The sequence below is a fragment of the Galeopterus variegatus genome, unplaced genomic scaffold (assembly GCF_000696425.1).
Source record: "Galeopterus variegatus unplaced genomic scaffold, G_variegatus-3.0.2 Scaffold1111, whole genome shotgun sequence".
Taxonomy (NCBI): Eukaryota; Metazoa; Chordata; class Mammalia; order Dermoptera; family Cynocephalidae; genus Galeopterus; species Galeopterus variegatus.
Window position 1 is genome coordinate 451,166 of NW_007727222.1, and position 21,551 is coordinate 472,716.

Sequence of the window (21,551 nt, forward strand, 5' to 3'; positions counted from 1 at the left end):
GGTTGCACTGTGGATCCTTGCGAGTACGTAGTCTGGCGGGTAAGTCTTGGGCCTGGAAAGTGGGGCGACTTCTCGGGAGGTAAGGCGGCGAGAGACTCGTGAGCGTGTGTACGCGCCGAAGTGAATGGGATGCCCAGTGCTGACTCGGGGGACGCCTCTGAAAGGGAGGGTTGGGAGACCGTGGGACATCCTGGTGGGCGTTGAAGAGCTCGGTGCGGGCCTCCGGGGTGGGGCGGTGGAGTGGTGAGGGCCGGGAACCTCCGGGAGGAAAGAAAAGCGGAAGCGTCGGTTTACGACAGGAGCCCGGCTTTCTTGCCTGGGGTCCTGGTCTCGAGCTCGGCTCCCTAAAGGCAACCCGGCCTTCCTTCTGTGGGTGGCTGGTCTTTTAGCAAATGCGATCCTGCTTTTGAGCTCAGCCCTCTATATACCACCATGGGGAGAGAACTGTTGACACTTTCATTAAAGTTACCTGAGACAAAAAAAAAAAAACCCAACAAAAATAAAACACAACTGGAGCCCGGCGTCCTGGCGTGAGTTTATTCCTGATAAGATTTCTGATGGGATTCTTTGCCTCCTTCCACGGTCTTCAGGCCTTCAGGCCCTTCTCGCCCTTCTCCTTTCTTCCAGTTATCTCTATTACGAATCTTCTCTAATCCGTCTCCTTTTCCCTAGCTCTCTGACGCCATGAGGAACTTCAAAGGAGTCAAATTTGGTACTCTGCTAAGTAGCCAGAAAGAGACCGAAGAGTTGCTGCCTAGCTTGAAGGTGGGGATGCCGTCTGGCTCGGGTTTCCGAGCTGAGCTGTGTTATTTATGTTTTGCCTTATTTTGAAGAGAAAGATAAATACGGGACCCTCTCCTGAGCAATCCTATTTCTGGTTACTTTCCCTACTTCTTTCTCTTCTTTGCTAGCCCTATTCATATATTTTTTTTTCCTCCTAGGAGTTCCTGTCCAATCCTCCAGCTGGTTTTCCCAGCTGCCGATCTGATGCTGAGAGGAGACAAGTTTGTGATGCTATCCTGAGGGCTTGCAGCCAACAGCTAACTGTCAAGCTAGCTTGTCCTGGGCACCTGAGGAGCTTGCTGGAGTTGGCAGAACTGGCCTGTAATGGCTACTTGGCAGCCACCCCCCAGCGCCCTCCACTCTACCTGGAAAGAATTCTCTTCATCTTACTGCGGAATGTTGCCACACAGGGAAACCCAGAGGCCACGCTCCACCTGGCTCAACCCCTCCATGCCTGCTTGGTACAGTGCTCTCGCCAAGCTGCTCCCCAGGATTATGAGGCAGTGGCTCAGGGCAGCTTTTCTCTGCTTTGGAAGGGGGCAGAAGCCCTGCTGGAGCGGCGGGCTGCATTGTCAGCTCGGCTGAAGGCCTTGAGCTTCCTAGTACTCTTGGAGGATGAAAGTACACCTTGTGAGGTTCCTCTCTTTGCTTCTCCAACAGCCTGTCGAGTGGTGGCTGCCCATCAGCTATTTGATGCCAGTGGGCATGGTCTGAGTAAAGCAGATGCTGATTTCCTAGATGACCTGCTCTCCAGGCATGTGATCAGAGCCCTGGTGCGTGAGGGAGGGGGCTCTACAGGGCCTCTTTCTCCCCAGAGGGCCCTCTGCCTCTTGGAACTCACCTTGGAATGCTGCCGTCGCCTCTGCTGGAGCTGCCACCATGATAAGGCCACCAGCACAGTGGAGAAAGCTTATGGTTACCTAAAGAACACCAGTCTAGCCCCCAGCCTCCAGCTTTGCCAGTTGGGGGTCGAGCTGCTACAGGTTGGGGAGAAAGAACCCCAGGCAGTGGCCAAGCTTCTGAGCAAGGCATCAGCTGTTCTGAACAACAGTATGGAGGCACCGTCACCTCCACTTCGGGCATTGTATGACAGCTGCCAGTTCTTCCTTTCAGGCCTGGAGCGAGGCACCAAAAGATGCTATGGACCTGATGCTCTTCTGAGCCTCTTTGTTTTTCTTGGAGGATACTGCTCCCTTATCCGGCAGCTGCAGGATGATAGCGTGAGTAAAGGACCTGGAGGTAGGGTGGGGATATGATTCTGTGGATTCACTACCAGCGTAGGGTCTTTGGCAAGGTTTGGAAGCCCTGGTTCTCTCCTTGGTAAGCTACTCTCTGGACTATGCCTGGCAAGCCATCAAGCAGCTTAGTCTATCTTGAGAAGGCAGAGGCCCTCCTGGTGTCCTCCTTTCTTCTCCCTGGGCTGTGTCAGCTCTTTAGGACTCTCCGCCAGTCTTCAGCTTGGAGCTCACTCTTTATCTCTGCCTCTCAAATCAACTTCCCCCTTCCTTCCTCAGGTCTATGGGGGCTCCTCGAAGCAGCAGCAGTCTTTGCTTCAGATGTACTTCCAGGGACTTCAACTCTACACTGTGGTGGTCTATGACTTTTCCCAAGGCTGTCAGGTATTGTTTGGGAATCAAGGAACCTGGACAAAGCTCCATAGAGCTTTGAGGTTGCTTTGCCTTTAGCCGTGGGGTAGGGTGGAGGTCATCTGGAACCTTGCATGACTCCTTTCAGCCACAAGTCCTTCTTGTCCCTTCAGGTAGCTGATTTGGTTGACCTGGCCCATCTAATGGAGAGTTGCAAATCTACTGTTGTCTGGATGCTGGAGGCCTTAGAGGGCCTGTCAGGCAGAGAGCTGACTGATTACCTGGGGATGACAGGTTAGTGCCCTGGGGCCCAGATACAGGGTTCTTACGAGGGTCATCACTCGGTAGGCAGGCAAATAGCACTTGCTGTTTAGTTCTGACCTTATGATTTAAAGAGGCAATGAAAGAGATGTTTATAAGTATTAGTTACTCTGCATTTAACATTGGTAGAGAAGTGATGAGGCTAATAGCAGACACTAATTTTTCCTCATTGACTTTGAAATGTGACCTGGTATTTGTTTCATGAAAACATTTGTACCTGATACACAACTTTATGACCTTTCTATATATTTAAGTTTTGTTTTTTTGGTTTTTTTTTTTCCTTTTTGTCTTTTTTACTGACTGGTAACGGGATCACAACCCTCGGTGTCTCGCCCGTACCGGGGACTGGCAATGGGATCGCAACCCTCGGTGTTGCGCCCGCACCGCGCTCAGCCAGTGAGCGGGAACCGGTCTCCACATGAGATCCGAACCCTCGGCGGGAGCACCACCACACTCCCAAGTGGCGCACTCTACAGTGCGCCACCGGGCCGGCCCTATATATTTAAGTTTTAAATAACATTTGTAACTTAAAATTTTTAAAACTGGGTAAAATATTCACATGGCCAAGATTCAAATCGTACAAAAAGCCATACAGTGAAAAGTCCCTCTCCCACTCCTAATCCCAGTCACCAAAGTTCCCCTCCACAGAGACAACTAATATGAATTTTTTATATAACCTTCTGGAGATACTCTTTTTGTGTGTGCGTGCGCACGTGCGTGTGTGTGTGTGTGTGTCTGGCCTTGACCTTGGTGTTATGAGCACCATGCTCTAACCAAGTGAATTAACGGGGCTGCCTGCTTCTGGAGATATTCTATGTATATATAAACCAACATGCATATATGCTTCCCCCACCCTTTTTTTATTAAAATATACACATAGGAAAGTGTACAGATCATAAGTGTACAGTTTGGAGTTTTTACAAAGTGAACACATTTCATAACCAACTTCTAGGTCAAGTAACAGAACATGACATATCCCGGAAACCCCCCGCCGTGTCCCCTTCTAGTCAGCACTCCCAACCAGTAACCACAATTCTAATAGCTTTGCTTATTTTGTACTTCATAATACATTTCCCCCTCATTTTACATAAAACATGGCCCTTTAGTTTATGATCCCAACCAGTTCAGTCATGGGAAGTTTCGGGAGAACTTTTCATATCCTCAGTGGTTGAACCTAGCCATACAGATGAAAATATCATCAGGAATCACAAAAATTATTAGTGTGAAAATTCTTCCCACAGAGTACTAAGGACTGATTTTATTTTCTCCCAACTATCTGTTGATAGCCAAGAATTTACATAAATGAGTTAAGGGAATTTATTCATTCAGTAAATATTTGTTGAATACCTACTGCGTGCCAAGCACTATTCTGAGTATTTGGATGTGTCACTAAACAAAACAAAGATCCCTGCCCTCATGGAGTCACATTCTAGTTTGGGGGAAAAGATAATAAACAACAGACTTAATAAATAAGTATATTTTCAACATGTTAGAAAGTAATAAGAAATATGAGGAAAAAGGAAAAGTAGAGCAGGACAAGAAGGAATTAGGTGTCCAGGGTGGGTGAAGGGGGCTAAGTTGCCATCTTAAATCAGTTGATCAGGGTAGGTCTCATGAGAGGGTGACGGGAGCAAAGACTTGGATGATGTGAAGGAGTTAGCCATGTAAGTATCTGCGAAAGAACATCCCTGGCAGAGAAAAAAGCCAAGGCCAAGGCCCTGAGGCAGGAGAGGGTCTAGTATGTTCAAGGAATTGCAAGGAGACTAGTGTGGCTTCAGTGGAATGAGGGAAGGACAGGGAGGTGAAAGTCCAGTGTTCCCCTAAAATGCTGACCTTTGGAGCACGATGAAGACAGATTGGCATGTGAAGAGAGATGGGCCATGGGTGGGAACGAGGACTCAACCCTTTTAAAACTGTGCAGAGTGACTGGGTGGTATGGGTTCACCTTACTGGAATGGAGGGCATAGGCTGACTTGGAGCAGGATGGGGAGAGCTGCCCTTTTCTCATTCCCTAGTGATAGGGGTTCCTGTCTGATCAGGAAGCAGCTGAACTGACCACAGGTTGAGCTTCTCTCTACTGCCTCTCCAGCAGGAGAGGGCAGTGGAAACGATTGCTGTGGTCAACTGTCCTTTCTCTCCCATGCAGCTTCTTACACCAGTAACTTGGCCTACAGCTTCTACAGTCACAAGCTCTATGCTGAGGTCTGTGCCATCTCCGAGCCACTCTGTCAGCACCTGAGCTTAGCAAAGCCAGGCATGTATCCTGAGGTGCCTCCTGAGAAGGTACAGGGAATATGATGGGCAGGGAGTGGGGCTTGAGTAGCATGAAAGGGCCTGGCCAAGACCCTGCCTTGGCATAGAGTATTAGGAGCTGCATGTTCACACCAGTACCAGGGGCAGTGTTTCCCAAACCTCATCTGTACTGTTACCTACTTAATATTTTTCTTTAGATTGTCTCACTTTTTGTATTTAGCTTGTCCTAAGCTGGTAGTTCTCAACCTAGCTGCACATTAAAATCACCTGAGTGAACTTTTAAAAAATTTTAATACCTACCTCAAGTTAATTGCATGAGAATCTCTAGCTGTGGAGCCCAGGCATCTGAATATTTTAGAAGTTCCCCCAGGTAGGGCTGGCTGGGTAGCTCAGTTGCTTACCGATAACACCAAGGTCTAGGGTTTGACCCGTGTACCGGCCAGCCACCAAAAGTAAAAAATAAGAAAAAAAAGTTCCTCCAGGTGGTACTTTGGGCAACCAGAGTGAGAACCAATGTCTTAAGCAAGAATACCTGTGAAGCGATAGGTTGGCTAGATTAGCAAGCAAGATGATCTAGAGAGTCTCGGGCTTCTTCTTGAGTGAGGTGATGAGCCTCTGAAGGATCTAAGTGGAGGCATTACATCAGATTGGAGTTTTGGATTTCTCCGGCATCACTGTGGCAGAGTATAAGGGACAAGACTGGGTAAACAGGCTGCTATAGTAGCCTAGGCAGGAGGGGCTGCTGAACTGAAGCAGCTGTGCGAGGGATGAGATGAGGTGAAGGGGTACAAGAAGTCAAGGATTAACCTGGTGACTGGCTGGAGGGAGAGAGACAGGAGTCAAGAATGGCTCCCATTTCTGACTCAGGGTAAGACAGTGTCATTTGCTGAGAGAAGGGTTATGGGAGGGGGAGCAGGTTTTCAAGAGTGTGGATGATGAATATGGGGTGGGTGGACTGGAGTCTCTGAGGTTTAGAGCACCAAGGGTATTTGTTTCTTAGGTGTTTCCTGACTTGGGGTGGGGGTGGAGGGCAGGAGGACCACCTGCCAAACCCCCACTGTGTGGTGTGTGTACCTGTGCGTGCATGTGCTCTCCCACTATACACACCCATTGGGTCCTCTCCAGTTTGATCTGTTCCCTTTCTCTGGTCAGTTGCACAGGTGCTTCCGGTTGCACGTAGAGAGTTTGAAGAAACTGGGTAAACAGGCTGAGGGCTGCAAAATGGTGACTTTGTGGCTGGCAGCCCTACAGCCCTGTAGCCCCGAACTCATGGCTGAGCCAGTCACTTTCTGGGTCCGGGTCAAGATGGATGCAGCCAGGGCTGGAGACAAGGAGCTGCAGCTAAAGTAAGTTGGTGGGGAGGGGAACAACCATGTTTGCCCCATGGTATTCATGGTCATATCCTTGTATCCTTATGTCTGAAAAAGGCAGTGATTCCTTCATTCATTGAGTGCCTGCTATATACCAGCCACTGTGCTGGGTACTGGGGGTATAGTGGTGGCAGGCAATGTTCTTACTTTCATGGAGTTTGTATTCTACTTGGAGAGAGATTAAAAAAAACAAGTATATTTCATATACATTCTATGAAAACAGCTAAAAAGGGTGATTTGCTAACAGAGGGAGCAACTTTAGATGGGTTATATAGGGAAGCCCTGGTTGAAGAAGTGATGTTTGAGATGAGACCTGAGGATATAGAGGAATCCACCATTTAAAGATCTCGGGAAGACAATTCCTTGCAGAGGGAATAGTAAATACAAGGCTCCTCCAAGATGGGAATAAACTTGAGGGGCCGGCCCGGTGGCGCACTGCTACAGTGCGCCGCTTGGGAAGTGTGGCGGCGCTCCCGCCGAGGGTTCGGATCCCACATACAGACCGGCCGCTCACTGGCTGAGCGAGGAGCGGGGGCAACACCGAGGGTTGCGATCCCGTTGCCGGTCCCGGTCCGGTACGGGCGCGACACTGAGGGTTGCGATCTGTTGCCGGTCACGAAAAAAGACAAAAAGACAAAAAAAAAAAAGATGGGAATAAACTTGGGACATGCTTGAGAAAGCCAGCATGCTGGAAGGTAGTGGAATGGGGGCACAGGGTGGGAAGCTGTATGGAATTAGGTGGGCAAGGTGGGCAGAGGCCAAGCGAGTCTCACAAGACCTTATAGGCCATGGGCAGGGGTTTTATGATTTCTAGTGGCAGCCCACTGTAATGTATTACACAGAAGAGTGATGCAATCTGATTAGACTTAAAGCCACAACTGGAAACTTACTGAGCTCTCAGCAAGCCAAGGCTGGTGTTCTTCAGCATGCAGCAGAGGCTCCATGCTGCTCAGGCTTTACCCTGTTGCTGAGCTTGTCCTCTCCCAGGACTCTGCGAGACAGCCTGAGTGGCTGGGACCCAGATACCCTGGTCCTCCTGCTGATGGAGGAGCTGCGGGCCTACAAGGCAGTGCGGGCTGACACTGGGCAGGAACGCTTCAATATCATCTGTGACCTGCTGGAGCTGAACCCCGAAGAGACATCTGCTGGGTCATGGGCGCGAGCTACCCACCTGGTGGAACTGGCTCAGGTGCTCTGCTACCATGACTTTGCCCAACAGACTGACTGGTAAGGAGGAATAGCTGGGGAAGCCAGTCTTGCTCCCTTCCCTAGGTCCCCTTACTCTTTTTGGAGCCAGTTTCCCTCTCCATGTCCCTGAATGCCCCCCTTATTTTGTGGCCTTGTGAGCTCATTCAGTGGTTGGGGCCAGCTGTCCTGCAGTAGGCCCTTTCCAGGATGCTGTGGCAGGTACTCGTAGTGGGCCCAGCTTGAGTGCCTCTTCTCCCTACAGCTCCGCCATGGATGCTATCCAGGAAGCCCTGCAGCTTCTGGAGTCTGTGAGGCCCGAGACCCAGGCTGAGGATCGGCTTCTTGATGATAAAGCACAGGCATTACTGTGGCTCTACATCTGTACCCTGGAGGCCAAAATGCAGGAAGTGAGTGGGACTGCTGTGGGACTGAGCAGAACTGGGTATAGAAATTCTTTTTCTAGGCCCCCAGTAAGCTGGTACCTGCCCTGTTTTTCACCCTGATCTCCCCATTTAGGGTATTGAGCGGGATCGGAGAGCCCAGGCTCCTAGTAACCTGGAGGAATTTGAAGTCAATGACCTGAACTATGAAGATAAACTCCAGGATGATCGTTTCCTTTACAGTAACATTGCCTTCAACCTGTCTGCAGATGCTGGTGAGAGCAGTAAATGTAGCATGGCATGGGCGTCTTCTCCATGACATCCTAAGAGCAGAACAGGGACCATCAGTGTGGGAGAGGCTGAACTTGCAGGGTGGGAGGTGGCAGGGAGTGGGTAGGTCGGCCCAAAGAGCAGATGTTATGGAGAAAGGCAAGTTCTCTCCAGATGGCCCATGCTGAGAGAGTGGTCATTTTCTTCTGACTTATAGCTCAGTCCAAGTGCCTCGACCAAGCTCTGGCCCTGTGGAAGGAGGTGCTTACAAAGGGGCAAGCCCCTGCTGTGCGGTGTCTCCAGCAGACAGCAGCCTCCCTGCAGATCCTAGCAGCCCTCTATCAGCTGGTGGCAAAGGTAACGGGGCACGGCACCAATGGAGACCGATACAGACAAGGGTTAAACCAAAAACTGAGCTCCTTCACCTTCTGTAGCTATGAACCTGCTGAGAAGCCATATAACCCAGTGATTAAGGGCATGGGCTCGGTCACCAGTCTCCCTGAGTTTAATTCCAGGCTCCATTTTTTTATTAGTACATGGCTTCAGGCAAATTGCATACTCTATAAGCCCAAGTTTCCTTATCTCTAAAATAGGAACAGTGATAATACTACCTCAATGTGATAATTCATGGAAGATGTTTTGCATAAGTTGTTATTAATTATTAAATAAGGGGTTGAGACCTATGTACTCAGAAGAATACATAGATGCCTATAGACACAATTTTACATTTTTACATGCAATTTCAGGGGCTTTCAGAGACTTCCTGGAGCTCTTCCCTGGACTCCACATTAGGAAACTCCAAAAAGAAAAAATTCATTGCACATAAAGGATCTTTGTTACTTTGAGCCATTAGGCCATATTTTTAGCACAGGGACCCTGGGATGCCTCACACCTAGGTCTGAGTCTTGGCTCTACCATATACCTGTTGTGTGAATTTGGTCAAGCAACTTAACCTATGTGAATCTTAGTTTCTGGTGCTGTGAAATTAGCTTTAGTTTGCTGTGAAGATTAAATGAACTGATGCATATAAACCTCTTGCTACAGTGCCTGGCGCATAGTAAGAACTCAGTAAATACTGGCTACTGATGATAATTGGCATCTAGGCTTTAAAACAGAAGGGAATAGGATGGTTTGCAGACCCCCTAAAGATGGCTGATGGTGGCCACATTCCTTCCAGGCCCTGAGGTCAGACCACAGTCCGAAGTCCCAGAAGGCTGGGGAACAGAGGTTAGAAATAGGGGTTTGAGCAGGGGCGGGATAAACTTGCTGCTTCTGGCCGACCAGCCCCTGCAGGCTCTGGAGGCCCTCCTGCTTCTACGGATCGTCTCTGAGAGACTAGAGGACCATGCAAAGGCAGCTGGCGCCTCCTGCCACATCACCCAGCTTCTTTTGACCCTTGGCTGTCCCAGCTATGCCCAGGTGAGTGCCCAGCCAGCGTAGCCTGGGGGCCACAGGGGGCATGTGGCTTTAGAGGCCCATCTTTTCTCTGAGAAGACAAGATACTGAAGGGGCAGCTTCTCTGCCTTCTACCACACATTTGGCTGGAGTATTTTAAAGTGTGGAGTGGTCAGAGGCAGCTGTGGGAAGAGAAGGCTTCCTTCTCCCTGCGAAACCAATTGTTCATTAAGTCTTACGGATTCTACTCCAGGAATACACTGCCAATCCTGTATTTCCCCAACTGTTTCTGTTGCCCTAGTTGATGCTTCATCACTCACATAGGACTATCACGATATCTCCTAGTTTGTCTCTTTGCCTCCAGTTTCTCCCTTTGCTATTTTGTCTTCTAAATACCACTAGTAGGCACAGGTCTGATCCTTTTCCTGCTTAAGATTTCAATGGCTTCTCCATTATCTGAAGGATACTGTCCAGACTCTACTTAATACTGCACATCTTTTAAATTCTGCTACTTCCTACCATGAACCTTATGCCAATCCATACCAGTTAACTTTATATTCCCTATATGTGCCTCTTGCACTTCTCTGCCTTTCCTCGCCATCCCCCATGCCCCCTTTTTTCTTCAATCCAGCAAACCTCTACTTTCTTTTCAGGACCTAGGTTAGCTGTACCCCCACCTTCTTCATTAAAAATGTATACATTCTCTTCTTCAAGAACAGAATCACCCACTTTCCTTGGGTCCCCATACCACTATGTAGCACTTATGGCATTATATCACGATTACATATAAATGCCTATGTCCCCACTGCCTTGCAAGCTATTAGCCTGAAGATCCTGCTTACTCTTTATCAGCTTTGTCTTTCTAGCACAGAGGTTACACGAAAGTATTAAATTAACATTTTAGTGAGTGAATGAATAACTCCTATGTAGTTACAATATTTGAAATAATTTAGTATTTAATTGGATGTGTTTAGTATTTTGCTTGCGAATGTTTTACTTCATTTTAATTTGAAGAGTCAGGCTGCCTTTCCCCACTGGCATGCTCAGGCACCCTCTGATTGCTTTCTTAGTTATACCTGGAACAGGCAGAATTGAGCCGGAAACATCTTAGTCAGACCACAGACACGTACCAGCTCCTTTCCCTGACCTGTGACTTACTTCACAGTCAACTCTGCTGGACTCAACAGAAGGTATTTCTCACTTTCTTTTTTTTTTTTTTTTGTCCTTTTTGAGACCGGCCGCACTGCGCTCAGCCAGTGAGCGCTGTAAGTGCACCAGTCATCCCTATATAGGATCCGAACCCGTGGCAGGAGCGCTGCTGCGCTCCCAGCGCTGCACTCTCCCGAGTGCACCACGGGCTCGGCCCTATTTCTCACTTTCTTAATCCTCAAAGGCCCTGGGTATTAGAAAGGTTTTAGGATCTTCTGGATATTTGTATGGCTTTTGAGATTTCCCTGGAGCTAGGAAGAATATTCCTGACTCTGAGAAGCAGTCGTACTTCCTACCCTCTCCCTCACCAATGACTGTTTACCAGTTTCCCTCTAGTAGAGATACTATTCTTTTCATTCTTTTCCAGTTTCCTCAGGGGCAAGGGGGAAAGTCTGTCTAGAAACTGGAATGACAGTGATCCTGGGCAGGCACTGGAGCCCTAGTCTAGAAATGCAGTGGATCTGAAAGACCTGAGTTTTCTCCCAAACTAGCTGTGTGACTTGGCCAAGTCTTGTGCCCTCTCAAACTCCAGTTTTTCTCTATAGCTTTTATCATCCTTAAAAGCAGGGGATTGGGCCAGATGATCTCCAGGGACATCTGAAGCTCAAAATGCTTGTTTGACTTTACTTACTGCTCTTCTCCGGCCCTTTCTCTCAGGTGACAGAGGGTGTCTCTCTGCTGCTGACTGTCCTTCAGGATCCTGCTCTCCAGAAGTCATCCAAGTCTTGGTACTTGCTGCGTGTCCAGGCCCTGCAGCTGGTGGCTATCTACCTTACCCTCTCATCAAACAACCTCTCAGACTCCCTGTGGGAGCAGCTCTGTGCCCAAGGTGAAAGAATAGGGTGGATGGCCCTCCTGGGATGACGTGTATGCTATTACTTTTTCTCAACCCTCATCCCCTCTGCTCTCTAGCTGTGTGGACTAGCCTACCTAGAACCTGCACAGAGTAGGCTAGGATAGCAAATAGGTTTCAGTTGGTCTGATGACTAATCGATTAATTAGTGACTGCCTGGAATTCTAGACTGAACGGATTCTGAGACCCCCATAGGATCTCAGAAGGAAAAAGTTCTGTGATTGACACTCTGTCATAGATGCAGAAAGGAAAGAGTGGCAGCATACTTTGCATTTGCTATCTTAGTAGTTGAAGGTGGCAGAAGTTCTGGCAACATCATATCCTTTCTTTCTCCACCCCACCTAACACAGGCTGGCAGACACCTGAGATAGCACTCATAGACTCCCATAAGCTCCTCCGAAGCATCATCCTTCTGCTGATGGGCAGTGATGTGCTCTCAATTCAGAAGTCAGCTGTGGAGACACCATTTCTGGACTATGGTGAGTCTGAGGAGGAGAGCAAGGTTCTGCAGGAATGGATAAGTTAGATGGTGGGACTAGCAGTTTTGTCTCCAGAGGATCCAGACTGTGGCTGAGGGATGGTCTTGTTTCTCTGCTTTGCTACAGGTGAGAATCTGGTACAAAAATGGCAGGTTCTTACAGAGGTGCTGAGCTGCTCAGAGAAGCTGGTCTGCCGCCTGGGCCAGCTGGGTAGTGTGAGCGAAGCCAAGGCCTTTTGCTTGGAGGCCCTGAAACTTACAACGAAGCTGCAGATACCATGCCGGTGAGTGAGATACAGGGCCTAAGAGGACCGATTCTGGCATCTAAGTGCAATGCACCCTTGACCATGGAGTCCCAAACTGTTCCACAAATGACATGTTTAGAGGGGTTGGTGGAAGAAGGCATTCCATGGTTAAATAAGTGGGAAATGCTGAGTTAATGAAGGTTAGATGTTTTTATTTCCTATAGGACGCTTTATGTCCTTCGGTATGCTAATATGCATTGTAAATCTCCAAAAGGGAGACCTAGCGTGCGGTGTTTCCCTACATTTATTTGCCCACAGGATCCTTTTTTTTTTTTGAGAAATGCAGTTTGAGAAATCCTCTTTTAATGCATTTGCTATGAGTTGGGATGACAGAAAAGTATAGAGGGTTTCCCCAGGGAGTGTTTAAGTCAGCTTTAGAGAGGAAGGCCTTTTGGAGACAGGGAAAATTGATGTCTCTCCTCGGGAAAGAGAAAGATCCTCTATGGAAACAAAGGATTCTACTGATTGGTTCTCAAATCCTCCTAACAAGGTGTGCCCTGTTCCTGGTGCTGAAAGGTGAGCTGGAGCTAGCCCGCAATGATGTGGACCTCTGTCAGTCAGACCTGCAACAGGTTCTGTTCTTGCTCGAGTCTTGCACAGGTAAGCAGACATGCCCCCACACTCATGGGCAGTGGTGAGAATGACACACACACTAGGACATATCTTTATGTGTAAAGGTTTGGTTCCCTTCCAAATCAGAGACTGAATTCTGGTCCCAGGGCAACCTTCCTTTGACTTCAATCAGACTATTGGTCTCCCTTCTCCCGACAGCCTTTCCAGGACTAACCCTATCTGGTTCTAGTTTATAGTGCTGCCCAACACATTTTGGCTCTTTAATTTAAATTTGGTTTAAATAAAATTTAAAAATCAGGTCCTCAGTCACACATTTTATTTGCTCAGTAGCCACATGTGGCTAGTGGCTACTGTACTGGATAGCACAAAAGTAGTATCTTCAGGAGGGCTTAAGCTAATAATTAAACTTGTATTGATGATACATTTTTTCTTATCAACCACTTTTACTTCTAATATTTCATTTGCCCCCCACAAAACTCTGTGATGTCAGGTGGGAGCACAGATTATTTTCATCTGTATAATGAGAAAGTTGAGAAATTCAGTGTTTTGGGCCAGGATCATAGGGCTATAGGGGCAGAAGGCAGAATTAAGATGTGGGCCTCCTGGTGCTGGCCTGCTTTTCTGAGCTGCAGATGTGGGGGCTTTGTGGCCTGTATTGGTCCATTGTCAGGTGGAAGGAAAACTTTAGGGATTTTATCTAAAAAATAAGAAGCCATACTAACACTCAATATTTTATACAGGAATATAGATAAGTAATTTATAAGTAAATTAATCATATATTAGAGAGTTGGGCCCTGAGGGTAACTCAGGAAATGATTGATAACCATTTCCCCCTGTTTTGTAATTCTTGTTCTGCTCTCTCCCCAGAGTTTTGTGGGGTGGCCCAGCACCCAGACTCTGTGAAGAAAGTCCACTTGCAGAAGAGGAAACAGCAAGCCCCGGCCCCCCAACCTCCACAGCTCGCAGAGGAGGAACTCTTCCTAAGAGGCCCTGCTCTGGAACTAGTGGCCACTGTGGCCAAGGAGCCTGGCCCCATAGCACCATCTACAAACTCCTCCCCAATCCTGAAAACCAAGCCCCAGCCCAGTCCTGGCTTCCTGTCCCATTCACCCACCTGTGACTGCTCACTCTGTGCTAGTCCTGTCCTCTCAGCAGTCTGTCTGCGCTGGGTGTTGGTCACAGCAGGGTTGAGGCTGGCCATGGGCCATCAGGCCCAGGGTCTGGATCTGCTACAGATTGTGCTGAAGGGTTGCCCTGCAGCCACAGAGCGCCTTGCCCAAGCTCTCCAAGCCTCCCTGAATCAAAAAGCACCACCATCCCCTGTCCCAAGCCTCTTGGATGAAATATTGGCTCAGGCATACACACAGCTGGCACTGGAGAGCCTGAGCCAGCCATCAAACAAAAGCTTCTGGAAGGTCCTGGAGTCAGGGCTGAAGTTTGTAGCAGTGCGGATACCCCACCTGGAGTCCTGGAGAGCCAACCTGCTCTTGATTCAGGCCCTTGCAAAGCTAGCTGGCCTCAGCTGCTGCACTACCCAATTTTTTACAAGCTCCTGGGGCTGGCAGCCACCATTAATAAAAAGCCCCCCAGGCTCAGAGTCCTCTAAGACTCGGAGCCAAAAACGTTCTGGACGAAGGCGCCAGCAGGTAGCCTCTGCTCCCCTGTCTGTCCATAATACTTCTCAGAAAGGTCTGGAAGGTGGAGGACCACCCTGTACACCTAAGCCCCCAGGCCGGGTCAGGCAGGCAGGCCCTCATGTCCCCTTCACTGTGTTTGAGGAAGTCTACTCTACAAAGAGCAAGCCTGAGGTTCCCCAGGCCCCCAGGTTACAACAGAGGGTCCAGACACGCCTCAAGGTGAGGTGGGACTGTGGCTAGGTGGTGATGATGTTGACTGGGGGTGGTACTGGAAGGGAGAATTCTGCAAAACAGGTGTTTTTGTGGAATAACTTCCCAGGCCTAGTGGAAACTTAATCTCTTCTGCTCTCTGGAGAACCCTACATCTTCCATAGCAGGACCTAGTTCCAAGTCTCCCGTTGTTTCAGGCAGAAGGCACTTTCCTTAACTCTAAGGTTCCTTTCCCTTTTCACTCTTCCTCCTCATCTTCTGTTCCTTCCCTCTCTCTCCTTCCACACCTAAGAGTCACTAGCCCTGATTGAGAGTGGCGGATGTAATGTGGGAAGTTAGTCTTCCAAAGGCCTCTGTGATAGAGCCTGCTGGTGCCTCCATAGCGCCACCTGCTGTCAGAAGGTGTCCTGTTACTGAAAGCCCATTGGCCCTTCTCCCTTTTTCTCTGATCCCAGGTGAACTTCAGCGATGACAGCGACTTGGAAGACCCTGTCTCAGCTAAGGCACAGATGGCAGAGGAGCCTAAGAGACAGGGCACTGCTTCCCGGGGCCGGGCTAGGAAGGTCCTGAGCTTGAAGACTGATGCAGTGGTTGCCCCAGGTAGTACACTTGAGCACCCTGGTCTGAGTGGCAGGAGCCGGAGGACCAAGAAGGTGGCATCAGGACATTGTGAAGAGCAAGGCCCCCAGAGGGCCCTTTGTGGCCAGGCCAGGCTTGGCCCTGAGATCATGAGGACCATCCCTGAGGAGGAACTGACTGAGAACTGGAAGGAAATGAGCTTTGAGATCCTCAGGGGCTCTGATGGGGAAGACTCAGCATCAGGTATGATGGCAAGGGTGAGAGGTAGTAGGTGCATATTTTGCAGGGGTTTCCCTGGGGCAAAAGAAAGATTAAGAAATAACTGATGCCAGGGGAGCACAGAAGGAATGTTCTTTTGCTGGCTTTGAGGGACTGTATTGTAGAAGGGAGAACCTGGGGGATGGCAGGAGGGAACTCTATGACAAAGCCATGATCTCTCCCCAGGTGGGAAGGCACCCATTACAGCCCCTGATACAGCCGTAGGAGAATGTGAGGTCCTGAGACGAGACTCCAGCAAGGAGGAGCTGCTCATCCCATGCCCAGACAAGGAGCGCGACAGGGGCCTCAGTCCTCAGCTCCAGCTCCCCTCGGCCCCTGTAGCCATTGGTGAATAAGCTTACCACTGAGGCTTGATCACTTGGAGAGAGCTGAACCTCTAGGTCTCTTGATCCCTATGTCTTTCCACTCTGTCTGTAGGTCTGGCTTCGGATCCCCATCTGGATCCAGTAGCCATTAAACCTGGATTTGAATCTCAACACTCTCTCTAATAACTGTGTATAAGTCACTTAACCTCTCTGAGCTTTTATTTCCTTCACTGTAAAATGGGGCTTGCAGAGGATGGTTGAGGTCTGTAAGTTGCCTTGCACCCTACTTGGCACATTGCCCTTCATGAATGGTAGCTGCTGTTTTCCACATAGGAAATGAGATAGGAAATCCTTCTTGGAAAGTTCCTATCAACTAGGAAATAGGGGTTCATCTTTAGCAAGTGTCTTGACCTTCCTCTAGGTCTTTCTACCCTGGATTCCATCTGTGACTCACTGAGCGCTGCTTTCCATGGAGTCAGTCACTGCCCTCCTAGTGGGCTCTATGCCCACCTCTGCCGCTTCCTGGCCTTGTGCCTGGGCCACCGGGATCCCTATGCCACTGCCTTCCTTGTCACCGACTCTGTCTCCATCACCTGCCGCCACCAGCTGCTCACCCACCTCCACAGAAAGCTCACGTGAGTGCCCACTATCCCTAAGGCCTTGTATTGGGGCATACTGGAGGGAGAGTCCAGACTTTGAAGGAGGGGGAACTCACCCCTGCCTGTGTTGCCTACAGCAAGGCCCAGAAACACCAAGGATCACCCGAAATGACAGATCAGCTGCAGGGGCTGAGCCTCCAGGAGAGGCCTGGAGATGTCCCCCTGGCACGCATCCAGCACCTATTTTCCTTCAGGACTTCAGGATCTGGCCACTTCCCCCAGTCTGAGAAGGAGAGTTTCCAGGAGCGCCTGGCGCTGATCCCCAGTGGTACTGTAGCAGGCTCTGGCTGGTTCTTCTGTCCTCTTATGCATCTTCTTAGTGAGGAGTTGGGTGAAGGGATTTAAGGCATTGGTTAGTTTCCATAGATTTGTGGTCCTTACGTCATACCTTTTCATCTGTTAGCCATTTTGTTTCTCTCACCAAACAGACATAACCTAAATCAGGAAGTCTTTTATTTGTTTTAACCTCACTGTTGAGTTACCAGCAAATCCAGTGTCCTTCTTCAGGGGTGAGTTGTCTGGGGTCTTCCTACACTAATGTGAATCATGTTAACAGATTATTTGAGTGCCTCACCCTGTGCAGAGCCCTTTGTTAGTTGCTGTGAGGGACACAAAGAAGACAAGGTTTCTGTCCACAGGGAACTATCAGGGAAAGAGAGAGCACCTTGAACTCCAGTGACCAGGGAATACTTCTTGGAGTTATCTTGAGTGTTGGATAGGGATTGAGTGGAGAAGACAGGGAAGGGAATTCCTTGTAACAGCTAAAATGATTCCAGTGTGTCCTTTGTGTCAGGGGTGACTGTATGTGTGTTGGCCCTGGCCACCCTCCAGCCTGGAACCATGGGCAACACCCTCCTGCTGACCCGGCTAGAAAAGGACAATCCCCCAGTCACTGTGCAGATCCCCACTGCCCAGAGTAAGGTAGGATTCCTGGGCCAGGGAGCAAAGTTGGGTTGGGGTGGGCTTCTGGTCAAGCTGCTCATTCTGTGGCTGGGGATGGAGAGAAGGTAATCACGTGAACACACAGAGGTTTCACATCCCCATCTCCCAAAGCTTCCTCTGAGTTCAGCCCTGAAAGAGTTTGATGCTATCCAGAAGGAACAGAAGGAGAACAGCAGTTGCACTGACAAGCGAGAATGGTGGACAGGTCGGCTAGAACTGGACCGTAGGATGCAGGTGTGTGCTCCCAGGGTGGGGTGGGGTCAGGCCTGCCTGGGAATGATCAGGGGATGCCAGTGTCTTCTGTATCAGAGGTTCCGGGTCAGTGCTGAGGTACCTCAAGCCCTTTCTGTAAGTGTTGGCCTAAATACAAATTATATCACTTGGGGAGAACTTTATTTTATTTTATTTTATTTTTTAAAAGGATGACCGGTAAGGGGATCTTAACCCTTGACTTGGTGTTGTCAGCACCACGCTTTACCAAGTGAGCCAACCGGCCATCCCTATATAGGGATCTGAACCCACGGCCTTGGTGTTATCAGCACCATACTCTCCCAAGTGAGCCATGGGCCAGTCCTGGAGAGCTTTAAATAAGAGCCCAAAACATGAAGGGGTTATAGCAATGGACTGTTTAAAGATATATAGAAGAAAAAGGATTTAAGCCCAAGTATCAGCTTTCTGGCTTTAGCTTTTATTGCCCACCTGTTCATATTTGTCACAACATAGGGATATATAATAAGTAGTCTTTGCTCTCCCAGAGTCTCAGAAAATGAAAATTTTTCTAAACTCTTGCCTTTTATGACTGTCAGAAAGATATGTAAGACAAATATACACATGGGAAAACCCATTTCCTTGTCTCCAAAACATTGGTGTCCATGGGGAAGGACACTCGGCCACCTCTCTGACTGAGGGCTCTGTTTCCTGCGTTCAGGTCCTCATCACTTCCCTAGAGAACTATGCACTGGGCTGCTGGAGGGGGCTGCTGCTGCCATCCAGTGCACAGCCCGGCCCTGCCCGGGAGGCCTCCCATCTACAAGAGTTGCTGCAGGAATGTGGCTGGAAATATCCTGACCCCACTTTGCTGAAAGTGAGTTAAGCAAGCAGGGGAGGGGAAGAAGCTAGACTTAATTTTCCACACTAGCCATTGTGAGTGGAGACAGGAACTATGGCACTTGCTGACCACCGTTTTCCTGCAGGTCATGCTCAGTGGTGCCAGTACGCTCACCCCTCAGGACATTCAGGCCCTGGCCTATGGGATGTGCCCGATCCAACCAGAGCGAGCCCAACAGCTCCTCAACGAGGCAGTGGTACGTCTACAGGGCCAGACAGCATCAAGTAATCGGCACCTTGTCTTGGTGCTTGACAAGGTAAAGAGCTGGGCCAGAGTGTCTAGTGAGTAATAGGCACCAACTCACCCCCACATCCCTCTGACTCCTGCATATGCCTGCGTAGAGATAGTAACCTCTGAGTGCTTTTTGCTCAGGACCTGCAGAAGCTGCCGTGGGAAAGCATGTCCAGCCTCCGGGCACTGTCTGTCACCCGGCTGCCCTCCTTCCGCTTCCTCCTCAGCTACTCCATCATCAAAGAGGTGGGGTTTGGGAGGATGGGATCTGGGGATGATTGGCGATTGGGGGAGACGTGGGAAGGTAGCAGAGGATCTTAAGAATGAGTCAGATGTGGAAAGGGGTTTGGAGTTTGTTGGAGTTTGGGCCTCCTGGTGGGACCAGGGTCCTAATCACCAGTGTTTCTTTCTCAGTCGGGGACCCCATCAGTGCTGAGCCAAGGAGTGAATCCACGAAGTACCTTCTACGTTCTGAACCCTCACAATAACCTGGCAAACACAGAAGAGCAATTTCGAGCCAATTTTAGCAGGTTAGGCAGAGGGGTGAGGGCAAGAAGAGGAGTGGAGAAGGGCAGACAACAAATTGGGGCGACATGCCTTTTCTCCAGAATCGATTGTTGTAGCCCACTTTCTAGCTAATGTTCTCTCTGCCCTCTTTGTCACATGACCCCTGCCGTGCAGTTCCCTATTCTCACTCTCACCTTTTCCCGACAGTGAAGCTGGCTGGAAAGGGGTGGTTGGGGAGGTACCAAGCCCCAAACAGGTGCAGGCAGCCCTGACAGAGCATGATTTATACATGTGAGTACTGAGGGTAGGGAGGTAGGGAGGGGGCAGTCCCGAGGATAGTATATCATGGATTGCTTTGGGGTTTTAGACCCTGTGGAGGCACAAGTCTGGTACTGCTAGGTCAAGGCTCATCTCACCTTCTACCTTAGCTATGCAGGACATGGGGCTGGTGCTCGCTTCCTCGATGGGCAGGCTGTTCTGCGGCTGAGCTGCCGGGCAGTGGCCCTGCTATTTGGCTGCAGCAGTGCCGCCCTAGCTGTGCATGGAAACCTGGAGGGAGCTGGCATCGTGCTCAAGTACATTATGGCTGGCTGGTGAGTCTCAAGGGGCAAGACCCATCCTAGGGCATTAAGACTCCTGCCCCCCACCCCAGGTTCTTTCCCAGATCTGAACCCTAAATTCATCCTTTCTTGTTCCCACCTTTTTCCCATCCTAGTTCCCTGGCATGCCTGGGCCTTTAACCCTTTGCCCCCTTCTATCCTCCTGGAACTTTGGGCCAAGGGAGTTCCTTATTGGTCCAATATTTTCTAGTCACCCATCACCACCAATTGTATTTTCCTATGTGTTTTGCTTTAGAGCCCTTACTTTGTATCTCTTCCTTCTCTTTTCCCAGCCCTTTGTTTCTAGGTAATCTGTGGGATGTGACAGACCGTGACATTGACCGCTACACAGAGGCTCTGCTGCAGGGCTGGCTTCGAGCAGGCCCAGGGGCCCCCCTTCTCTACTATGTCAGCCAGGCCCGCCAGGCTCCCAGACTCAAGTATCTTATTGGGGCTGCACCTGTAGCCTATGGCTTGCCTGTCTCCCTACGGTGATCCCTTGGAGCTGTCTTACTGCTGATAGAAACCATATGACTGATTGTTTTACCTCCAAACTTATATTTAACCCTTAGTATAAATATTTTAAAGTGATTTTTCCCCAGTGTTTTATATGAAATACTTTTTGATTTAACCTTAACATAATAAAGATATATCACTTAAACCCTGTTTTGTGTAGTTTATCTGAGAATATTTAAAGACAAGATGACTGCCCGCTTCCCTCCATGTGGTACTGTTAGCAGATGGAACAGCTTGCAGGAGTTCAAGTTTGAGAGCCTTGAGAAGAAAGGCAAAGCCAAGAGGACAAGATGGGCCTGGCTGGGCCTTGGCAGATAAAGCTGAAGGACAGAGGGCATCAAAATGCTCTAAGTGGAGACAGGCCCAAGGAAGGATTGTGGTAGGACCGCTGAGAGCGTCTTGGCCAGGTGCTATCTGGTCTGTCCTGTCTTCCTGCCTCATGTATCCTGGGAGTGGCACTAGCTTTAATGCCTCAGTTGCCCTGCCTCCCTCATAAGTGGATGTTAGAGGCTGCTGCTGTCTTCCCACATACAGTTGTCCTTCAGTGTCCGCACAGAGGGGATTGGTTCAGAATCCCCACAGACACCAAAATCCATGGATTCTCAAGTCCTTTAAATGGCTGAGTATTATTTGCATATAACCTACACACATCCTCCTGTATACTTTAAATCATCTCTAGATTACTTAAAAATACCTAATACAATATAAATGCTACAAATAGTTGCTACACTTGTTTAGGGACTAATGACAAGAAAAAAGAGTCTGGGGCCAGCCCGTGGCTCACTCGGTAGAGTGCGGTGCTGATAACACCAAGGCCCCGGGTTCGGATCCCATATAGGGATGGCCGGTTAGCTCACTTGGGAGAGCGTGGTGCTGACAACGCCAGGTCAAGGGTTAAGATCCCCTTACCGGTCATCTTTAAAAAAAAAAAAAAAAAAAAAAATTGAGTTAGGCCCTCTTTGGGCGGGTCTTTACTGAAAACAAACAAACCTTTTTTTTTTTTTTTTTTTTTTTT

At 49.2% G+C, this 21,551-nt stretch overlaps 1 protein-coding gene across 1 annotated transcript; it reads left to right on the forward strand.

Annotated features, from left to right (window-relative positions):
• ESPL1 (extra spindle pole bodies homolog 1 (S. cerevisiae)) lies at positions 1 to 20,686 on the forward strand. Its single transcript, XM_008574847.1, has 31 exons — positions 1 to 79; positions 673 to 765; positions 942 to 2,003; positions 2,298 to 2,402; positions 2,543 to 2,663; positions 4,837 to 4,973; positions 6,096 to 6,289; positions 7,301 to 7,540; positions 7,764 to 7,908; positions 8,018 to 8,156; positions 8,369 to 8,508; positions 9,436 to 9,570; positions 10,617 to 10,736; positions 11,413 to 11,584; positions 11,959 to 12,087; positions 12,214 to 12,370; positions 12,882 to 12,991; positions 13,832 to 14,820; positions 15,267 to 15,633; positions 15,835 to 15,996; positions 16,396 to 16,609; positions 16,711 to 16,901; positions 17,427 to 17,554; positions 17,687 to 17,809; positions 18,504 to 18,659; positions 18,769 to 18,939; positions 19,056 to 19,160; positions 19,329 to 19,444; positions 19,629 to 19,712; positions 19,850 to 20,014; positions 20,314 to 20,686. Exons 2-31 carry the CDS (start codon positions 685 to 687, stop codon positions 20,513 to 20,515), a joined length of 6,360 nt encoding a protein of 2,119 aa, XP_008573069.1. The 5' UTR covers positions 1 to 79; positions 673 to 684; the 3' UTR covers positions 20,516 to 20,686.
• The last annotated feature ends 865 nt before the right edge of the window (positions 20,687 to 21,551 follow it).